Below are 18,778 nucleotides of genomic sequence, written 5' to 3' on the forward strand. Positions count from 1 at the left end.
ACCTGTCTTGCTGGCCAGAGCCTTCTAGTTTGAGGTCCATTGTTCGAGTTCTTGGAGACCGATGCTCCCAAGGTAGATCCTGACTGGGTCTGGTTCTGGCTCTTACTAGTGGCAGTGGCTGCCTTGGCTACTTTGAGCTAGGAGACCTTTGGTTTTCCGTCGTCGTATTTCATCTCGGCACTGTACACAAGTGAAAGTGCCTGATTAAAAGTCTAGCGTTTAAACATGCGCACGTCCCATTGGATTTGCGTGTCCAAACCGTAGAGCAATTGACCTCGTTTGTCCTCATCTGATTTCTGCAATTGTAAAGCCAAGTGAGTGACTTTATTTGCAAATTGGAGGACTAGTAGCGCGTTCTGGCGCAATCCCTAATATTCGTCCTCTAGTCGCTCAAGATAATGAGGTGGTAGAAACCGCTTCTTCAGGTCAGTGACATTGGTCCCACTTGTAGGCAACAACTTCATAATTAGAATTAGCTTGGGCCCTTCGAATACAAGCGGCATAGCCCGCGTTGCCGCACAAGAGGAAAAATGTCGGCACGTGGAGCACAAGCGATACCTTACAGCTCTCGACGCAAGGATAGTACCTACAACTTCTTCAACTCACTAGTAAGTATAACGGTAAACTCGATCCCACAACTTTGTATTCCTAGATTCATCAGTTTGAACTTTGAAGCCTACTCTGCCACCGTTGGTAGGAAGTTTGACATAGAGAACGTGATGTTAGCTAGTTACTACATCGAAGGAGAAGCCATCTCTTGGTGGACTCATTGCTCTACCTCCCATACTGATTGGCATCTTGGCGAGCACCACTTTCTCAGATCATGCTCCGGTTATTATGTCCTTGGAAGACCCCTAGAGGTAGGACAGGCATAGGAGCACTAGGATTCTCGACAACCTCATACAGGACCCTAAGATCTGAAGCAAGATAGAGCGGATATGAGAGGGACTGGATTTTATCTCGGGTTTTGCCGCGCGCACCATGGACGCGGGCCTCGGTGGGATGAGTAGCTTTTTGCAGGGGACAGCACAGAGTAGATTGGAGGGATTTTGTGAGCAGTAGAGGAGCATTCGGAGAGGTCTTGCTTCTCTTCAGCGTCTTAAAGAGAGTTCCCCCCCGATAGCCCGTGGATTGAGAGTCAACTTGCTGCCGCCCATACGGAGATCAGATCCATTGAGGAGAGGAGGGTGGAGTACAGATACCATGCCATATCTTCCTTCTGGACCTAGGCTGGAGATAAGAGTCATTGGAGACTTCTTTGAGATTGCAGGCCCCCATAGGCAGAGAGATGGTATTCGCAGGTTGCATAGCTAGGATGGAGCTATCGTTTTTGACCCCCCCCCTCCCCATGTGAGAGTCATTGCCACATATTTTTTAGATCCCCCCTCACGGGTGCCCCATTATCCTCACAGGAGGTGGACGCGCTCTCCGGACCTTCTTATTGACTCCCTTCATAGCAAAGGAGCTGGCGGAGGTATTGACGGCTCTTCCTAGGGACAAATGCCTGGGAGCGGACATGCTTCCAATTTCCTTCTTTCTTCGCCACTGGGATCTCATGGAAGGCGGCCTTCGAGCAACCTTCAATGAGATTATGACTACAGGTGCCATGCTAGAGAGGCTTTCAGAGGGTTTGATTCACTTGATTCCTAAGGAGGGTGGTGACAAATCTAAGATTAGGCAGTGGAGACCCATCACCATCCTCGAGACCACTTACAAGATTTTGGCCAAGCCCATCAGCCGAAGACTTCAGCCTTTCCTCCCTGACTTGATCCATGACACTTAGACAAGCTTTGTTCAGGATCGGAGCATTCTGGACAACATCTTCACTTTCTGGGAGGAGACGGCTTCGGCCAAGATGCGGCAGCAAGACCTCATTGTGCTCCTTCTAGACTTTGAGAAAGCTTATGATAGAGTTGACTGGAGCTTTCTAGAAGGCACAATGCACCGGATGGGGTTCCGAGTGGAGTGGATCTACGGTGTTTCAGGCCTCTACTCAGCCTCTCACAATCAGGTTCTCATTTAAGGAGCCCGAGGTGAGAGATTTCCCCTTTCTCGCTCGGTCCGCCAAGTCTATCCACTGGCACCATACCTCTTTCTATTTGTCGCTGAGGCCATAAGCAATATTCTCCAGCTCAGGGGACGAGGCTACAAGGATTGCGTCTCCCGATCCTTACTCAAGGAGGAGCTGCTGGACTCAGAGTTTGCAGATGACACAACAATATACTTATCCGGAGATGTGGGGAATCTCCAGAGATTCGCAGAGGCCATTGAGATCTTTTGTCGCGCATCAGGAGCGTAGATCAACTAGCACAAGTCGTTTAGTTTTTGGGTAGGATCCACACCCGCCCCAATTTGGCGTCCAGTTGAGGCTTTCCAGTGGATCCCAAGGGGCACTCCAATCGGCTAGCTGGGATGCTAGGTAGGCATCAATATCTCCCCAGAGCAGCAGCTTGCCCCTCTTCTTTTGAGCATTCGGAAGAAGCTTTTGCACTGGAATTCTGCGAGGCTCTCCTTATCCGGCCAGGTGGTGGTGGCGAACCAAGTCCTTGTCACCATGTCGTACATTACTTCTTGTTGGGCCTTCTCCCGAGCATGCATTGGTCAGGTACAGTGGTTGATTCGGAACTTCTTGTGGGCTGGCAATGATGGGAGGCTTGCTTGGGCCAAGGTGGCCTCAAGAGTGATCATTGACACAGAGAGGGCCTAGGCATCATTGACCCCACCATTCAGAGTTGCACCTTGCTGGGCAAGTTGATTGTTAGAGGACTTCTTCCAAGTGGTGAGCCTTGGAAGGACTTCCTCTTGGCCCGAATTTCAGCCTGTACACCGAGCCTGGGGGGGAATGGATCTTCACAGCGATGCGGGCCCGTGGCTTTAGTCCAGCTTTTGAGGACAGATTTGCAGGCAGCCTACTCTGCGCTTGGGATCGCCTCGGGCCGGCCCTTCAACAGTCTCCGGTAGCCTCCGAGGAGCGTCTTCAGCAGCCCCTGATCTTGAACTCCCTGATCCATTTACCCGGTGAACACATGTTGGGGGCCCGACCTCATGTATCATGGGGAGCGTTGAGCATAGGACTTGCCAAGTCCCTTGGAGATTGGATTGCATTCAGACAGCTTCCCCCAGAGGCTCAGGAGAGAGGCTTGGCTAGGATCCGGGGTAGAGACAGACTCAGCCTCGACATCAACTCTACTATTCCCTCGGAGTAGCTAACCCCTATGCCAAACCCACCGCGCACCCCCCCCCCCCCCCCCCCCCCCCCGGCAGTGATTGGGTGTGTTTACTAGGCATGATATTCTCTTGGCAGTCCATGGCGTGGATGAGAGTTGTGCTTTGCTCACTTTTTCTATTGGACCCCATGGTAGATTAGCGAGATCAAAGCCCCCTCTGGATGACTTTAGTGGCTGCACCTTACAGAGGGTGAGGGTGATTGGATTTCAAGCACATGAGTGGCACATTGACCCCCCACCGACCAAGGTGGCCAGGGAGAGACTCTGGCGGCTTTGGATTTGTGAGAGCCGGCCAATGGGACCCGGGGGAGTGGACTTGGCCAGGGATTTGTGAGAGCCAGTGGGACCCGGGGGAGCGGACTTGGCACGATCCAGCTGACAGGGAGGAGATGATGGGTACCCCTTTCTTTGCATACACTGCACGGCTAGGCCGCAGGATCTAAATGCCCAAGGTTGAGGGCACCTCATCAGCAGCAGCAGCAGCAGCACACTGGCAGTCATCACAAGGCCTCTTAAAGCGTTTTCTCTTAGAGTTTTGGAAGAGGCTATGGGACAGTTTTCAGCCTCGAAAGATCACCCTCTTGCTTTGGCTACTGGCACACACGAGTTTGGCAGTTGGCACGTGGTTGGCCATAGGCGGTCGACCAGCAGTTTGTTCGAGGTGCGGCCACCCTTAGGAGTCTCAGAGACATTGTCTTTGGGATTGTCCGAAGGCTCAGCGGGTTTGGCTGCGGATTCTCCGCATTTTCACGATGGACAGGACCTCGACCTGTATCATTTCATGGGGCACTGTCGCTTGGGCCACTGAGGCTGAGTTTATCATCGTTTATGAGGAGGAAGGTGGGGGGCTAACCCTTCAGGTCTATGACCTTTGCATTGCAGCAATACCAGTCCCAGCCCCATCTACTGATCATTGGACTCCAGGTTCGTGCCAAAGATGGGAGATTTGTGGCAGCTTTGCTTCCTGGCACTTCTGGAGAGCTAGATGCAATCATCGTTCCCGTCCATAAAGCAGGAGACCCCATCGATCACAACAACTACAGGACCATCATAATAGGCCACACAATTGCCAAGATTTACAGGGTGGTATTGGAGGCTGAGATTAGTTTTTTGGCAGAGAAAGCCACCAGCCAAGCATGCTTTAGGAGGAAGTACTCTACTCGGAAACATATCCTTACCCTCCAAACCATTATTGAGGAGGTGAGGGCATGGAACCAAAAGGTATACTCCTATTTGTGGATTTCTTTCGACTCTGTCCCCCCTGATCCTCACTTCTAGATCACCTATAGGAGCTTCAGTTTCCATCAGACATGATATGGGGAGTGATGGGTTTCTACAAGGCCGTGACTGGCAGGGTTCAGGTACCACGAGGGCTCTCGGGGGACATCAGTACCACCGTTGAGGTCAAACAGGGTTGCCCGCTCTCTCTCACTATATTCAGGCTGCATATAGATGTGGACAGATTTGGGACGACCACCTCATGGTTGGCCCAAGCAGTTGTGTCCATTCTGCTTAATGCGGACGACATATTCCGAATCTCTGATTCTATGAAAGGGCTGACACCTGGATGCATTGCAGAGGCAGCTAGCTGTCTGATGTCATAACAAGGACTCCTAGTGGTGGGGTGCTCTGGTACCCTTATGTCACCTCCTCAGCATCTAGTTCTCTCACTCGGCCCCCACCATTTTGGAGGAATGATGTGTTTAGTGTCTGGCTCTGATTTCCTTCTCTCCTCTTGCCTCTATCTCCATGCCTGCCGATGCTACCCTTCTTATCATCTCACTACCCTTACAGGAAGCCTGAGTTGAAATATGAGTCATTCCAAGAGGTGAAAATTAGAGACCAAGGCTGCACCAAAATGCATACAAGCTAACACCAAGAAAGCTTTTTACACTATCAGAACCACAGCAAGTAAGAATTTAAAAATAGCATATTACCTGGGCATTTTTCCTCAGAAGGGTATCGATCTTCTGAGCCAAGTGGATACGTTTTACAATTGCAGGCATATAAGCGCTGTTGACAGGAAAGGCCGGAATTCCATCTTTCTGATATCCTCCATTTAAATGACAAAAGAAACGTTTAAATCTTTCTGATAAGGGAAGGCAGGACAGGCATCAAAATACTATAGAAAGTTTCATCCATACATACAAATATACATGCATAGAGTATCAGGCAACAGACAACCAGATTGGTCAGCTGCATGACAGGGGTGTGATTGAATATTACCTTACAAAGAGCATGGCACAGAGCATTATACTTCATTTGATCCGTAGGAGAAACAAGTACTATGCTGCATCCATCCCTTGATGCCCGGGCTGTCCTTCCACTCCTGTGCACATAAACCTACAACTGCCTGTAAGACCTGTTATAAAGTAGCCACATACCAGTAACTCTAAACAAGTATCACCTCTGCAGAGTGGGGAAGCTGGTAATGGATTATGGTCCGAACACCTGGTATATCCAAACCTCTTGCAGCCACATCAGTGGATACAAGAAAAGAGTTTTCCCCACTGCGAAAGCGATCCATAGCCTGCACAGAGAAAATCTTTCATGCTTGGGCCACAAAAAAAGACCCCCTATAAACGTAAAAGTAGTTTGATCTCCAAAAGCAGGTATAGCATGGAACAATCACCTTTAACCGCTGTCTTTGCTGCATTTGAGCATGCAAAGACCAAGCCTGAATTTGCAGGAGATCTAATATTGCAGCTACGCGGCGAACAGCTGCAATGGATGTGCAGAAAACTATGGCACGCCCTCGCCCGTGCAGCTTAAGTATGTAGTATAAGAACATATCCTTCTCCTCTTCCCTGCATCTGCACAAACCATTCGTGATGGATTAGCCCTATGATTACAGGATAACAACCTCTCACACGATGGAGGCTGGGATCTTGCCACTTGGCATAATCCCCACTGCCTCAAGAGTACATGCACAGCAACAGAAGACCTCCGGTACAAACTTCGAAGGAAAATCCTTTGAAAAGAAAGCTTAGGGGCAAGAGGAAAGGCGTCTTACTGAATGATTGATTCTTCGAGTTTGTCTGCTACTATATTCTGAGATGTTAGATCAACGATCGCAGCATTGGGCCGCACTCCTGCTCTCTCTGAAAGAGAAGCCACAGAGCATTCATCGCTTTTTGACTGTTGTTTTGCTTGAAGATGCCCTTTCTTTAGCTTCTTTCGGAAGCCCTGAGGTAAAGCCAGAGTTGCTGAAAACACAAAAGTCTGCCTCCGAATCATCCTTTTGGTATCAGTGCTAGCTGCTTCCAAACTTGAAGGATCACTTTGTGTTCCCTTTCCATCAGAGCTTGCCACCCCACCCCTCCTCTGGTCCATCACCGGAAGCATGCTCATGATTGACTGAAGCTCTTGAAAGTGGCCTTTCTCTACCATGCGATCAGCTTCATCCAGCACAAAGAAGGAGAGAGAATGGAGCTGCCCACATACACAGAAAATTTTATCTGCATTAGATATATTCGCAGGATGCCTAATTGGCTTCATACATATATTTTGAGTGCATTCAAAGAAAACGAAGACAAGCTTGAAGCATAACTGAGTAGATGGACATCAATATGGACCATTGGACTATTCCTGAAGTCACAGCAGCCATAGAGGGATTCCCACCCCAAGTACGATTTCAAAAAAAGAGAGCAGCTGTGTGTGTAGAACCAAGAACCGACCTATTGTCACCTTGGATCACCCCACAAGAAAGCTCTAAGCTTGCAAGAAAACCCCGTCACTGCATGAGATCCTCCCAGAAAAATGGCCATGCCTCCTAACAGCCATAAGAGCCCTTGCTAAGGGGCCAGTCCACCGAGGTACTGCATCAAGGGTTGGTAGGAGCACTCATCAATCATGCCAGCAGAAAACTGAAAGAGACCGATCTGAAGGTGCATCCATGCACACAAAAAGCTAGCTGTGAGTCTCAAAAAGCTTGGCCTAAAGGAGCCTCCATGCACGCAAGAGGCTACCTGAGTTATGGAACCAATCCCAGTTCCATCCTCTAATTTCATCAATCATCGAGAACAAAAGACCATGAATCAAGATTTGCACTAAGTCTGAAATCAAAGACACCATCTGATTTCAAGCTCAAGCAAAAGCGAATTCAGAAAGCAAAAAATAAAATAATACAAACAAAAATCTTGCTTACCTTTCTCGAGACAAGTATGTGCAATAATCAAGGGCCTATCCAATCTTATCCATGAACTCATAAAGGAGTCCAATGGTGCTACCTTCACAATCACTCAAAATGGCAGTGAGCACACAATAGATGGGTCAAATGGCCTTCACCAGATTCTCAGCTTGGTTTCATGAAATAGTGTTAAGTACCATAAGCTGAAAAAGAGAAGAGACTTGGGCTGAAAACTCTTCCCAAGCAATTCATTCTTGCAAAGAAGACCTACACCGACTCTCACAAGCCTCTTCGCCTGTGTTAGTGTGTGTGAACCCACTCTTAGGTGTGGATAAGTGTGCCATGTGTCACTTGTCTAGTATGTGTATGATACCCTTGAGTAAGGCTTACAGCCTACAAAAGCATGTACTTGGTGTAAGCTCAACACATCCAATCAAGCTATCATTGAGTTGTGCAAATACTCTCTAAGAGCCTTGTTCTCTCTCAATACACTCGCAAAGTAGAGGATGGGCTCCTACTCATGGATCCCTGGCACCTATGGATACCATTACAGCCCAACTGGCATCACTCCTACACACGGCTGCATTACAAAGCTTCCCACATCGTGTCCACTCAGGAGAGCCTACGAGATCTGGGACTATGCCCCAGAACAGATGGTATGATGACGAGTGCAGAGCCCTATACTCACGGCTCCGCATACAGAGAGCCTTGGGAGCCATCACAGAGCAGGAGTCGAGGAGAGAGATGAGGAGACTTACTCGCTGCAAAAGGCGCGCCTTCGCAGGGATATAGGAGCTAGAGATCTTCCATTTCTTCATGAGTAGAGATAGCCCTATCTCATGGCGGCACTTCAGAGAGCCCCGGACACCGACACCCATTGCAGACCCACAGACATGGCACACATATGCAGAGGGCCTATACCATGCCCCACAGCAGCCACCTATACCTCAGCCACGCCACAGGAGCCTCGACCTACCACAGCTAGCTTCTTTACCCACTCCATGGTAAAGGAAGCTATCCGCCGCCTACAGCATGGACGGGCCGCCGACCATATGGGCCTATAGGGTGAGCATCTCATATATGCAGTAGATTCTTTGGCTCCTTTTCTTGCACACTTGTTTAACAGGGCACTAGCAGAGGGTTTGCCTGCGGAGTGGACGATGCACACCATTGTGCCGATCCAAAAAACACGGGATATGCTCGATCCGAGCAACTACAGGATGGTTATGGTTGGCCACGTGTTGGCCAAACTCTATGGTGCAGTGTTGGAGCAAGAGCTTAGCTTATATGCTGAAAGAGAAGGTTTACGCTCATCAGGGCAGGCAGGCTTCAGGAGAGCTTTCTCTACCACTGACCATGTATTCACTTTGAGATGTACGATTGATCAGGCCAGAGTGAGGAAGAGAAAGCTCTATTGCTGCTTTGTGGATTTCCGCAAGGCATTTGACACAGTACCACGAGAGAGGCTCTTTCAGCGCCTGCAGTCTCTTGGCATACCAGCAGATATGACATGGGGCATCTATGCATTATATGAGCAGCTTTTTGGGCGAGTCAGATGCCCAGGAGGTATGTCCGAGACTATTGCTAGCACCATTGGTGTGAAGCAAGGATGCCCACTTTCCCCCACGCTATTTGGGTTATACATTGATGAGGTGGCTGACTTCATTACACAGGGAGGCGGAGATGGAGTTGATCTAGCAGGTACCTCAGTACATATTATGTTTTATGCTGATGATATTGTATTAGTGTCTGAGTCTCCAGGAGGTCTACAACAGCATCTACATGCACTCGATGATTTCTGCACACAGAGGGGTCTTCTCGCAGGACGCCAGGTGGAGGTGGTGACATCATACGTGTACCTAGGGGTTACCTTCTCTGCAGCAGCCACGCGCTTCACCATGGGTTCAGCAGCCAGAGCTAGATTGACATGGGGATATGTAGCATTGGCTATGCTAGAGAGACAGTGCCACCAGGGGCATTTTCAGGAGCCTTGGACGAAGAGGTGGCTATTTGACACATTAGTCACACCGGCACTGATGTATGGAGCAACGGTATGGGCGCCAAGTCTTGCTACCCATTGGTGGACACAGATAGAGAGACCACAGGCCCTCATGATGGCACGCATGATACGCAGTAAACCGTCAGTACCTCATGACATTATCCGAGCACAGTTTGTTGCGCCTCCTATGATGGTAGAGGCCATATTCCAGACTATATGCCTGCTAGACAGATTGAGAGAGATGCCACAGGACAGATTGTCATACAGAGCTTTTGAGGCATCTAGACAGCTGGCTGAGGCAGGAGACAGAGGATCATGGTATGCACAGGTCACACATTGGTTCTCACAGCATGGCCTAGACATGGATCATCTACCACCATTCCAGTATGACAGGGATGCACCACATATCCGTCTCTCTCATAGTGAGAGGAACAGAGTATTGAGACACGACCTATGGCAGCTCTATACACGAGAGACATGGATATCGCCTACACAGCCTCTTCCAACGAAGATGCTGTACTACAGAGATCACTTCATGAGTATCATTGATGATGGATTTATAGAGAGGCCTAGATACATGGAGGGCTTTTTACCACACGGTTCCCAAGTAGCTATTGGTCAGCTTAGAGTCTCATCACATCGATTGGAGATCGAGACTAGCAGAGCAGCACGGATCCCCCGAGAGGAGAGGGTATGCAGATTGTGCAGAGAGGAGGTGGAGAGTGAGGAGCATTATGTATGCAGATGCAGAGCATATACAACCATCAGAGAGAGATATCCCATTTTATTCAAAGAGCCACATTCCCTACGCCAGCTCTTTGAGGCAGCAGACCAGCGCATACTGAAGAGATTCATTCTAGACATACAGCATCACAGAGACATCATTACAGGCTCATACAGCTCCAAAGGGGGAACGACAGACACAGATTACTACATTTTTTCAGAGATCCACCCCACTCCCAGCCCCTACACACAGCAGGGAATTACTCTCCAGAGAGCAGAGACACTCAGAGCCCGCAGGAGACAGAGGACACCTGGCTTTCGTACACCACGCCTATACCAAAGAGAGATGACAGAGATCAGAGCTCAGTTTCATAGAGGGTGCGGAGCGACTGGCTCGCTTCAGAGCAAACCCAGGCATGTTCTTCAGGGAGCTATGGACACCCCTTTCATTGATGTATACCATTTTATACCCCTAGTATGGTACAGGATGGAGCTAGCTAGGTTGCATATCATGATTGTATACTCCATGCATATAGCTTTGCATTCTCCTAGTAGTAGAGCTCCATCCCCTCCCCCACTCATTGTACTTATTGCACACCCAGATTCAGCTTTTTAGTTCAGTACTTTTTCATTTTGTTGGGATGACAGAGGATACCCCACAAAGGTACATTGATGTTGTAACCTTTTTGGTCTCATAGGTCATTTTGGCCTTCTGAAGACGTTAATATATCATTTCATTTCATTTCATTTCATTTCTCTCTCTCTCAAGAGCCGACACACCATCTCCTTCTCTCCATTTTAGGTCTCTTCTATTTCACGGTGTAATCTCTCTCTCTCTCTCTCTCTCTCTCTCTCTCTCTCTCTCTCTCATGTAACCTTTTGGTCTCATAGGTCATTTTGGCCTTTTGAAGACGTTAATACAACTTATTTTCTTTCTTTCTTCTCTCTCTCTCTCTCTCTCTCTCTCTCTCTCTCTCTCTCTCTCTTTCTTTATTACTATTTTGTACCTAGGATGATGTACCTCATGGATATGATGTAACCTTTTGGTCTCATAGGTCATTTTGGCCTTTTGAAGATGTTAATACAACTTTCTTTCTTTCTCTCAGATTCTGTGGTGCATCTCCCCCCCCCTCTCTCTCTATATATCTATCTCTCTCTCATGCTGTGGTCTCTCTTAGATTCTGTGTTAAATCTCTCCCTCTTAGATTCTGTGTTAAATCTCTCCCTCTCTCTCAAATTCTGTGGTGAAACTGTAATCTCTATCTTCAAGTCAGGGGATCCCATGCTTCCTGGGAATTATCGTACCATCATGATTGGTCACACATTGGCTAGATTATATGCATCTATTCTTGAGCAGGAGTTGAGTGGATGGGCAGAGAGAGAGGGCATACGTGCATCAAGGTAGGCACGGTTTAGGAGAGGTTTCTCCACTCTTGACCATATCTTGACACTCAGAGCTATTATTGAGGAGGGCAGATTATATGGCAGGAGGATTTATTGTTGCTTTGTGGATTTCCGCAAAGCTTTTGACACAGTACCGAGAGCCAGACTGATGCGCAGACTACAGGAGATGGGAGTGCCCACAGAGCTGATTTGGGGAATCATGGCTTTATACAGGACAGTTGTGGGGCAGGTACGTACTACTCAAGGTATATCTGAGATGGTTCACTCCACTATTGGGGTGAAACAGGGCTGCCCCCTTTCTCCCACCTTATTTGGGATGTATGTGGATGAGGTTTCGGACTATGTAGAGCCGGAGGGTGACAGAGGAGCACAGCTAGCAGGGACATGGATTCCGCTGTTATTGTATGCTGATGATATTGTGCTGATCTCAGATTCTCCAGAGGGGATGCAGCGTCATTTGGATGCATTGCACACGTTTGCACAGGACAGTGCATTGTCTGTTAACCTTGGTAAAACCAAGGTGATGGTGTTTAACACCACAGCACAGTGGGTTAGGAGGTCAGTACACAACTTTACATATGGTCAAGAGACAGTGGAGTATACAGATGCATATACTTACCTTGGTGTGGTTTTTAGTGGCCCACTATTTTCCTTGAGGAGAGCAACGGAGACCACATTGACCAAAGCTTCTGCAGCATTGGGGAGACTAGAGAGGATGTGTTCGCAGGTTCAGTTTCAAGAACCTTGAACAAAGCTCTGGCTCTTTGACACTTTGGTCACTTCAGCCATGCTGTATGGAGTGGAGATATGGGGACCCTCAGTGGATCACCACAGCCGAGCTGGTAGCACTGATGGATGGAGATGTATGGAGAGGCCCTTGGTTTCTATGATTTCCCGGATGATTAGGGCCAAGGCCTCCGTACCACATGATATTATCCGTGCAGAGATGGCTGCCCCCCCATTGGTAGTAGAGGCACTCACTCGATCAATCTCCTTTATACATAGCACTTGGGCTCTCCCTAGAGACAGATATGCTCGCTTAGCCCTGGAGTCTTCACGACACTTGGCATCACATGGAGACGGATCATGTTGGTATGCACAGATGACAGCTTGGTTCCAACTGCCTGGCTTTAGTATGGACAGGCTACCTCCATTTCAGTACTCCCTGGATGCACCCTCCCTCTCTCTCACACGGGCAGAGATGACCAGACTTATCAAGCAGGACTTGACTCAGCTGGACACTAGGAGGACATGGATACAGCCGACACACGAGCTTGGTACGAAGATGGCTTTCTATAGAGATCATCTTCTCCAGCTCACGGAGGATGGGTTTGTGATTAGACCCAGCTACATGGATACTCATCTTTCTCATGGGGTACGTTGTGCTATTGGTCAAATGCGCACATCCTCACACCAGCTAGAGATTGAGACTGGCAGATTCAGAGGAGTACCAGCTGAGGCCAGGATTTGTTAGCTGTGCCAGATGGAGCCAGAGACAGAGTTACATTACATATGTCACTGTCCAGTATATTATGAGATACGAGGCCGTTTTCACTGCCTGTTCAGAGAGGGTTTCGGACCACTTTCTAGAGTCATGAGATACCAGGGTCAGAGATGCCTCGGATTATACTTGCTGGAGCTACGTAGACATAGAGAGGGTCTCTTGAGAGGGAGGGGATCAGAGAGGGAGAGACACCTACAGAGGCAGATTACAGACTTCTTTCGACCAGAGATTGAGCAGTCAGGCCAGCAGGCATTGCAGCTAGCCCCAGAGAATAGCCGCACCAGAGGTACACTGATTGATCGGGCTATAGAGCTGGGGTGGTCTAGGTGCCCCAAGATGAGAGGCCCATCCCAACACCGACGGAGACTACAACAGAGGATCAGGACCATACTAGCACGGCATGGGAGACGTAGAGTGTCAGAGTACTCACCATGGAGGAGAGACATCTTTGGATAGTGATGTATATAATGCTTATCTTTGTTGCTGGAGTTTTCCTTCCCAGATGTTATCCATTAGGAGCTCCTAGTACCTTACTTTTCCTCATAGTTGTTGTTTCAGTTTCAGTTAGTTGTTTAGTTGTTTTAGCTTTTCTTACATAGACATTGTATCAGATTCACCAATTGTTGTAACCTTTTTGGTCTCATAGGTCATTTTGGCCTTTTGAGCATGATTGTATACTCCATGCATATAGCTTTGCATTCTCCTAGTAGTAGAGCTCCATCACCTCCCCCACTCATTGTACTTATTGCACACCCAGATTCAGCTTTTTAGTTCAGTACTTTTTCATTTTGTTGGGATAACAGAGGATACCCCACACAGGTATACTGATTTGTCTCATAGGCCGAGTTCGGTCTTTTGGAAGACGTTAATAAAATCTTTCTTTCTTTCTTTCGGGCTAAGGCCTCGGTACCCCATGAGATTATTAGAGCCGAGATGGGAGCACCACCGATCGTAGTCGAGGCTCTTGCCAGATCAGTGTCCTTCATTCATAGCACCTGGGAGCTTCCCCGACACCAGTATGCATCAGTTAGAGATAGAGACAGGCAGATTTAGAGGCATACCTCCAAGGGACAGGATTTGTCAGATTTGTTGGATAGAGCCAGAGACGGAGGAGCACTACATCTGTCGCTGCACAGCATATTATGAGATTCGAGGGCGCTACCATTGCCTTTTCAGAGAGGGATTTGGACCACTGGCTAGAGTCATGGACTATTGTGATCAGCGATGCTTGGGTTTTTATCTCCTGGAGATCTGCAGGCTCGGAGAGTCCATTATCAGGAGCAGACGCCCGACTGGCAGGGAGTTCACACGGAGACAGGTTACTGACTTCTTTAGAGGGACTACCAGGGAGGACACATAGCCGACAGCCCAGCAGTGGGCACCCCGTGGGACTCTAGTTAAGAGAGCTATCCAGTTGGGCAGATCTAGACGCCTGAGGGTTCCGGATCCTCACATCGGAGACGGTGCCTACACCGAAGGATTCAGAGCATCATTGCGAGGCATCGGGCTCGTCCGACCAGGCATCTCACTATGGCATATATCTAGGCCATCCGGTAGAGACCCATGCTAGAGCTCCTAGGATGATTACGACTCCAGCCATATACTGTTGTACTCACTGTCACTTTTGTACTCCCCCATATTCATTTATTCATGTATCCATGTACTCATGTACCCCATTTTGACTAGTAGCATTAGCTTCCCCCCTACTGATGTATTGTGGGGCTACCTCTTTTCTTTTCCCAGGCATGTTCTTCAGGGAGCTGTGGACACCCCCTTCACTGATGTATACCATTTTATACCCCCAGTATGGTACAGGATGGAGCTAGCTAGGTTGCATATCATGATTGTATACTCCATGCATATAGCTTTGCATTCTCCTAGTAATAGAGCTCCATCCCCTGCACACCCAGATTCAGCTTTTTTATTCAGTACTTCTTCATTTTGTTGGGATGACAGAGGATACCCCATACAGGTACTCCGATTTGTCTCATAGGCCGAGTTCGGTCTTTTGGAAGACGTTAATAAAATCTCTCTCTCTCTCTCTCTCTCTCTCTCTCTCTCTCTCTCTCTCTCTCTCTCTCTCTCTCTCTCTCTCTCTCTCTCTCTCTCTTCCGCCGCCCTGTTAGCGCCGCCTGCTTCGCTTCCCCCTCCCGCCTGCTGTTCGCCGCCCCCTCTCTGTTCGAACTTTCTGTCACCCCCTCTCGCCTGCTCGCTTCCACCGCCTTCCCTCCCTGCTCGCCGCCGTCGCCCTGTTAGCACCGCCTGCTTCGCTCCCCCCTGCTGCCCTGTACGCCGCACAGTTCTGCTGGCAATGGCCAGTCTATCTATCCGTTAGGCTGTCCGGCTTGCTTTCGCCACCCACCCTTGCTCAGGCCCCCAAGGCAGCAGCATAACTCTCTCTCTCTCTCGCTTCTTCCATGGCTTCCCCCTTGCGCAACCCGATGAAGGCGACCTTTATGGTCACAAACAAGAGGATAACAAATGTGGAAAAGGAAATGAAGGAATGGAAGGCAGAGATGGAGGGATGGTGGAAGGAGAAAGCCAACTTTCTCCAGATGGTATTCAATGAGGGTAAGCGGTGGAAAGAGGAGAAGGAGGACCTCTTAGCGGAAGTCAAAGACCTTCACGGGGAAGTCAACACGCTCAAAGGCGTAATTTCAGCTCTTCAGAGGGAGCTTGAAGAGGCCAAGGCAAATGGTGGACTTGAAGAAGGTGAAATTCAGCTATCAATGATAGAAGAGCTCAAGGTTATCAAAGAACAAGTACGGGCAATTAAGGAAGAAGAGAAGCAACATGAAGCAAAACTTCCTCATGGGTGGAAGTCATCACCAAGACGCAAAAGAAGATGGATGAAGCGGAGAAGTGGATAGAGGTCGCCAAGAAGGGTAAAGGTAAGGAGATAACAACCCCTACACCTACAATCATTAACATGACTTTAGAAGAGGAACAACGAAGACGTACACGTGCTTTGCATGTGAGGATTACCGGCCTTAAAGACAGGGATAAAGTTGAAGAGGAGGTGAAAGAGCTTATGGTGTTGATGGGGATTGACAGTCCGGCACACGCAAAAGCTTGGAGAGTGGGCAAAAAAAGCGGAGGCAACGGGGAAACATCAAAGGAAAGAGCTCTCATACTTCGCTTCCCCTCTATTGAGGCGAAGAAGGAGTTCTTGAAGAGACGACCCACTTTAAAGAATACAGGCATTTTTCTTGGTGATGATCTTACTCTTTCACAGCTTGCACATATGAAGGAAGTTATGCCAGAGATTAGAGCGGCAAGAGAAAAGGGAAAGATAGCATTTTATAGAGAAGGGAGGGTGGTCATCGTGGAGCGACGCTCTACATGACGGTGCGAGACCTATGGGACCAAATTAAAGCTGGCAGCCTGGAACTGCAATGGATCCCTCAGACTTGATGTAGGTGCCTTTGAGGACAGCTTTAGAGATAGAGATATAGTCTTCTACTCGGAGACTCACCCTCCTGGTCAGATGATGCCACAGGTGACAGGATACAGATGGGAGACAGCTTGCAGAGTAGGGACGAGATCGGTACACAGTAGTAGAGGATCAGGAGGGGTGGCAGTTCTTTTCAGGGAGGAGCTGCAACCGCTTCTACACATCGTTCGGAGAGATGATCAGGCCAGATATATGTGGGTGAGACTGAGGGCCGACACAGGCAGATTCCTGTATATTGCCATATGCTATTTTGCTCCTAGTACATCGACATATGCAGCACCTAGAGGGCAGTCTCCTTTCTCTGTGCTAGATGATGACATGTGGGAGTTCTCTAGGGATGGAGACATCATCCTGTTAGGGGACTTTAATGCCCGGACGGGCAACCGCCAGACAGCCTTTTATGATACCTCGGAGGAGATGCTAAGAGAGTTGGACACTCTGGATATGGGATTAGACAGACGCTCACAGGATGTGGAGTGCACAGAGTATGGGAGATATTTGGTAGATATGGGGACTGCACATGGGTTGGCCATACATAATGGCTTGCAGAGGTTTCCGTCAGCAGCTGGATTTACTTGCTTTCCACATAGACATGGTGCTAGCACAGTGGATTATGTTATGGCTATGCCCAGCTTTGTTTCATGCATTGAGGACTTCACAGTTGGATCTCGGCCCATTGGGGTAGTAGTGGATCATGCATTGTTGACATTGACCATCTCTTTTCACTTTACCACAGCTCAGAGGACACGAGGGGCAGATCACACTCGATATACTTTTACCTCAGAGACTGATGCTGTCTACACAGATGGGATTTACAAACGTCTGTACACAAAGGAGCCAGAGAGACCTTTGGAGGAGTTGACCCATATACTGACAGAGACTTTACATGATGCAGCGAGAGAGGCATATCCACATACTCAGCCTGGACAGAGACAGCGTTCTAGATGTATGCCCCAAAACAGCTGGTATGATGAGGAGTGCAGAGAGACCAGAGCCCGACTGCAGCGGGAGGTTGCTTTGGGAGTCACTACTCACCGACAGTCACGTATTGCCTTCCGACGTCTTGTGCGAAGGAAGAAGCGGGCCGGCCTTGCTTAGCTAGAGCAGGAATTATACCAGCTGTTCTTGAGCCAGGATTCGAGGGAGGCTTGGCGTCTGTTTCATGAGTCCTCCCCTGCTTTGGCCATCACTTCTACAGAGGTCTGGGGTAGTTATGCAGCATCTCTATATACAGTTCCTGGACAGACACCTTTTCCTGACCCGCCAGCACCATGCCCACAGACATGTACTTTCTTTACCGCAGAGATGGTAAGGAAGGCCATTGATAGGATGAAGACTGGGAGAGCATATGATCATGATGGATTGGTCGCTGAGCACTTTATTCATGCGAGAGACATGCTGGCAGAGCTTCTAGCAGTGATGTTCAATCGTGCTATGTGCGAAGGCTTACTCGAGACTTGGAGTAGGTCCACCATCGTGCCTATCTTCAAGTCAGGGGACCCTATGGAGCCAGGGAATTATCGCACTATTATGATTGGTCACACACTAGCACGATTGTATGCATCCATTCTTGAGCAGCAGTTGAGTAGATGGGTAGAGAGAGTTGGCATTCGAGCAGAGGGACAGGCAGGGTTCAGGAGAGGTTTCTCTACTCTTGACCACATCTTGACTCTCCGGGCCATTATTGAGGAGGGCAGGTCGCATGGGCGACGGATTTATTGTAGCTTTGTGGACTTCCGCAAAGCATTTGATACAGTGCCCAGAGCCAGATTGATGAGGCGATTACAGGAGATGGGGGTACCCACATAGCTCATATGGGGGATTATGGCTTTATATAGATCAGTTGCAGGACAGGTACGCACCCCAGAGGGGGTCTCTACTTTGGTTCACTCCACTATAGGAGTGAAGCAAGGTTGCCCGTTATCTCCTTCACTGTTTGGTATGTATGTGGATGAGGCTTCTGACTACATTGAGAGATTGGGGGTCAGAGGAGCCCAGCTAGCAGGTACATGGATCCCACTATTGTTATATGCTGATGATATTGTGTTGATCTCTGATTCCCCTGAGGGTATGCAGCGTCATCTGGATGCTTTACATGAGTTTGCACATGATAGTGGATTGTCTGTCAACCTTGGCAAAACCAAGGTTATGGTGTTTAACACCACGCCACAGTGGGTTAGGCGATCAGCTTCCACGTTTACATATGGGCAAGAGATTGTGGAGTGTACAGATGCATATACATATCTTGGGGTAGTATTCAGTGGGCCAGTGTTTTCGATGAGGAGAGCAGCAGAGACTAGATTGACTAGAGCACATGCAGCCCTGGGTGGTTTGGAGA

General features: G+C 48.8%; 1 protein-coding gene across 1 annotated transcript in view; it reads right to left on the reverse strand.

Annotated features, from left to right (window-relative positions):
- Positions 1-18,778, reverse strand: part of LOC147617076 (P-loop containing nucleoside triphosphate hydrolases superfamily protein) — an 85,436-nt gene that overhangs the window by 17,976 nt on the left and 48,682 nt on the right. The window contains exons 6-10 of the mRNA XM_086776689.1: positions 6,241-6,659; positions 5,860-6,040; positions 5,635-5,757; positions 5,454-5,570; positions 5,165-5,272 (exon numbers count right to left, since the gene is read on the reverse strand). Of these exons, the coding sequence (XP_086632815.1) occupies positions 5,165-5,272; positions 5,454-5,570; positions 5,635-5,757; positions 5,860-6,040; positions 6,241-6,659 (948 nt within the window). The remainder of the gene's footprint in view (positions 1-5,164; positions 5,273-5,453; positions 5,571-5,634; positions 5,758-5,859; positions 6,041-6,240; positions 6,660-18,778) is intronic.

Source organism: Cibotium barometz, chromosome 37 (genome assembly GCF_041138505.1).
Source record: "Cibotium barometz isolate CiBa-2024 chromosome 37, ASM4113850v1, whole genome shotgun sequence".
In the NCBI taxonomy this organism is placed as follows: Eukaryota; Viridiplantae; Streptophyta; class Polypodiopsida; order Cyatheales; family Cibotiaceae; genus Cibotium; species Cibotium barometz.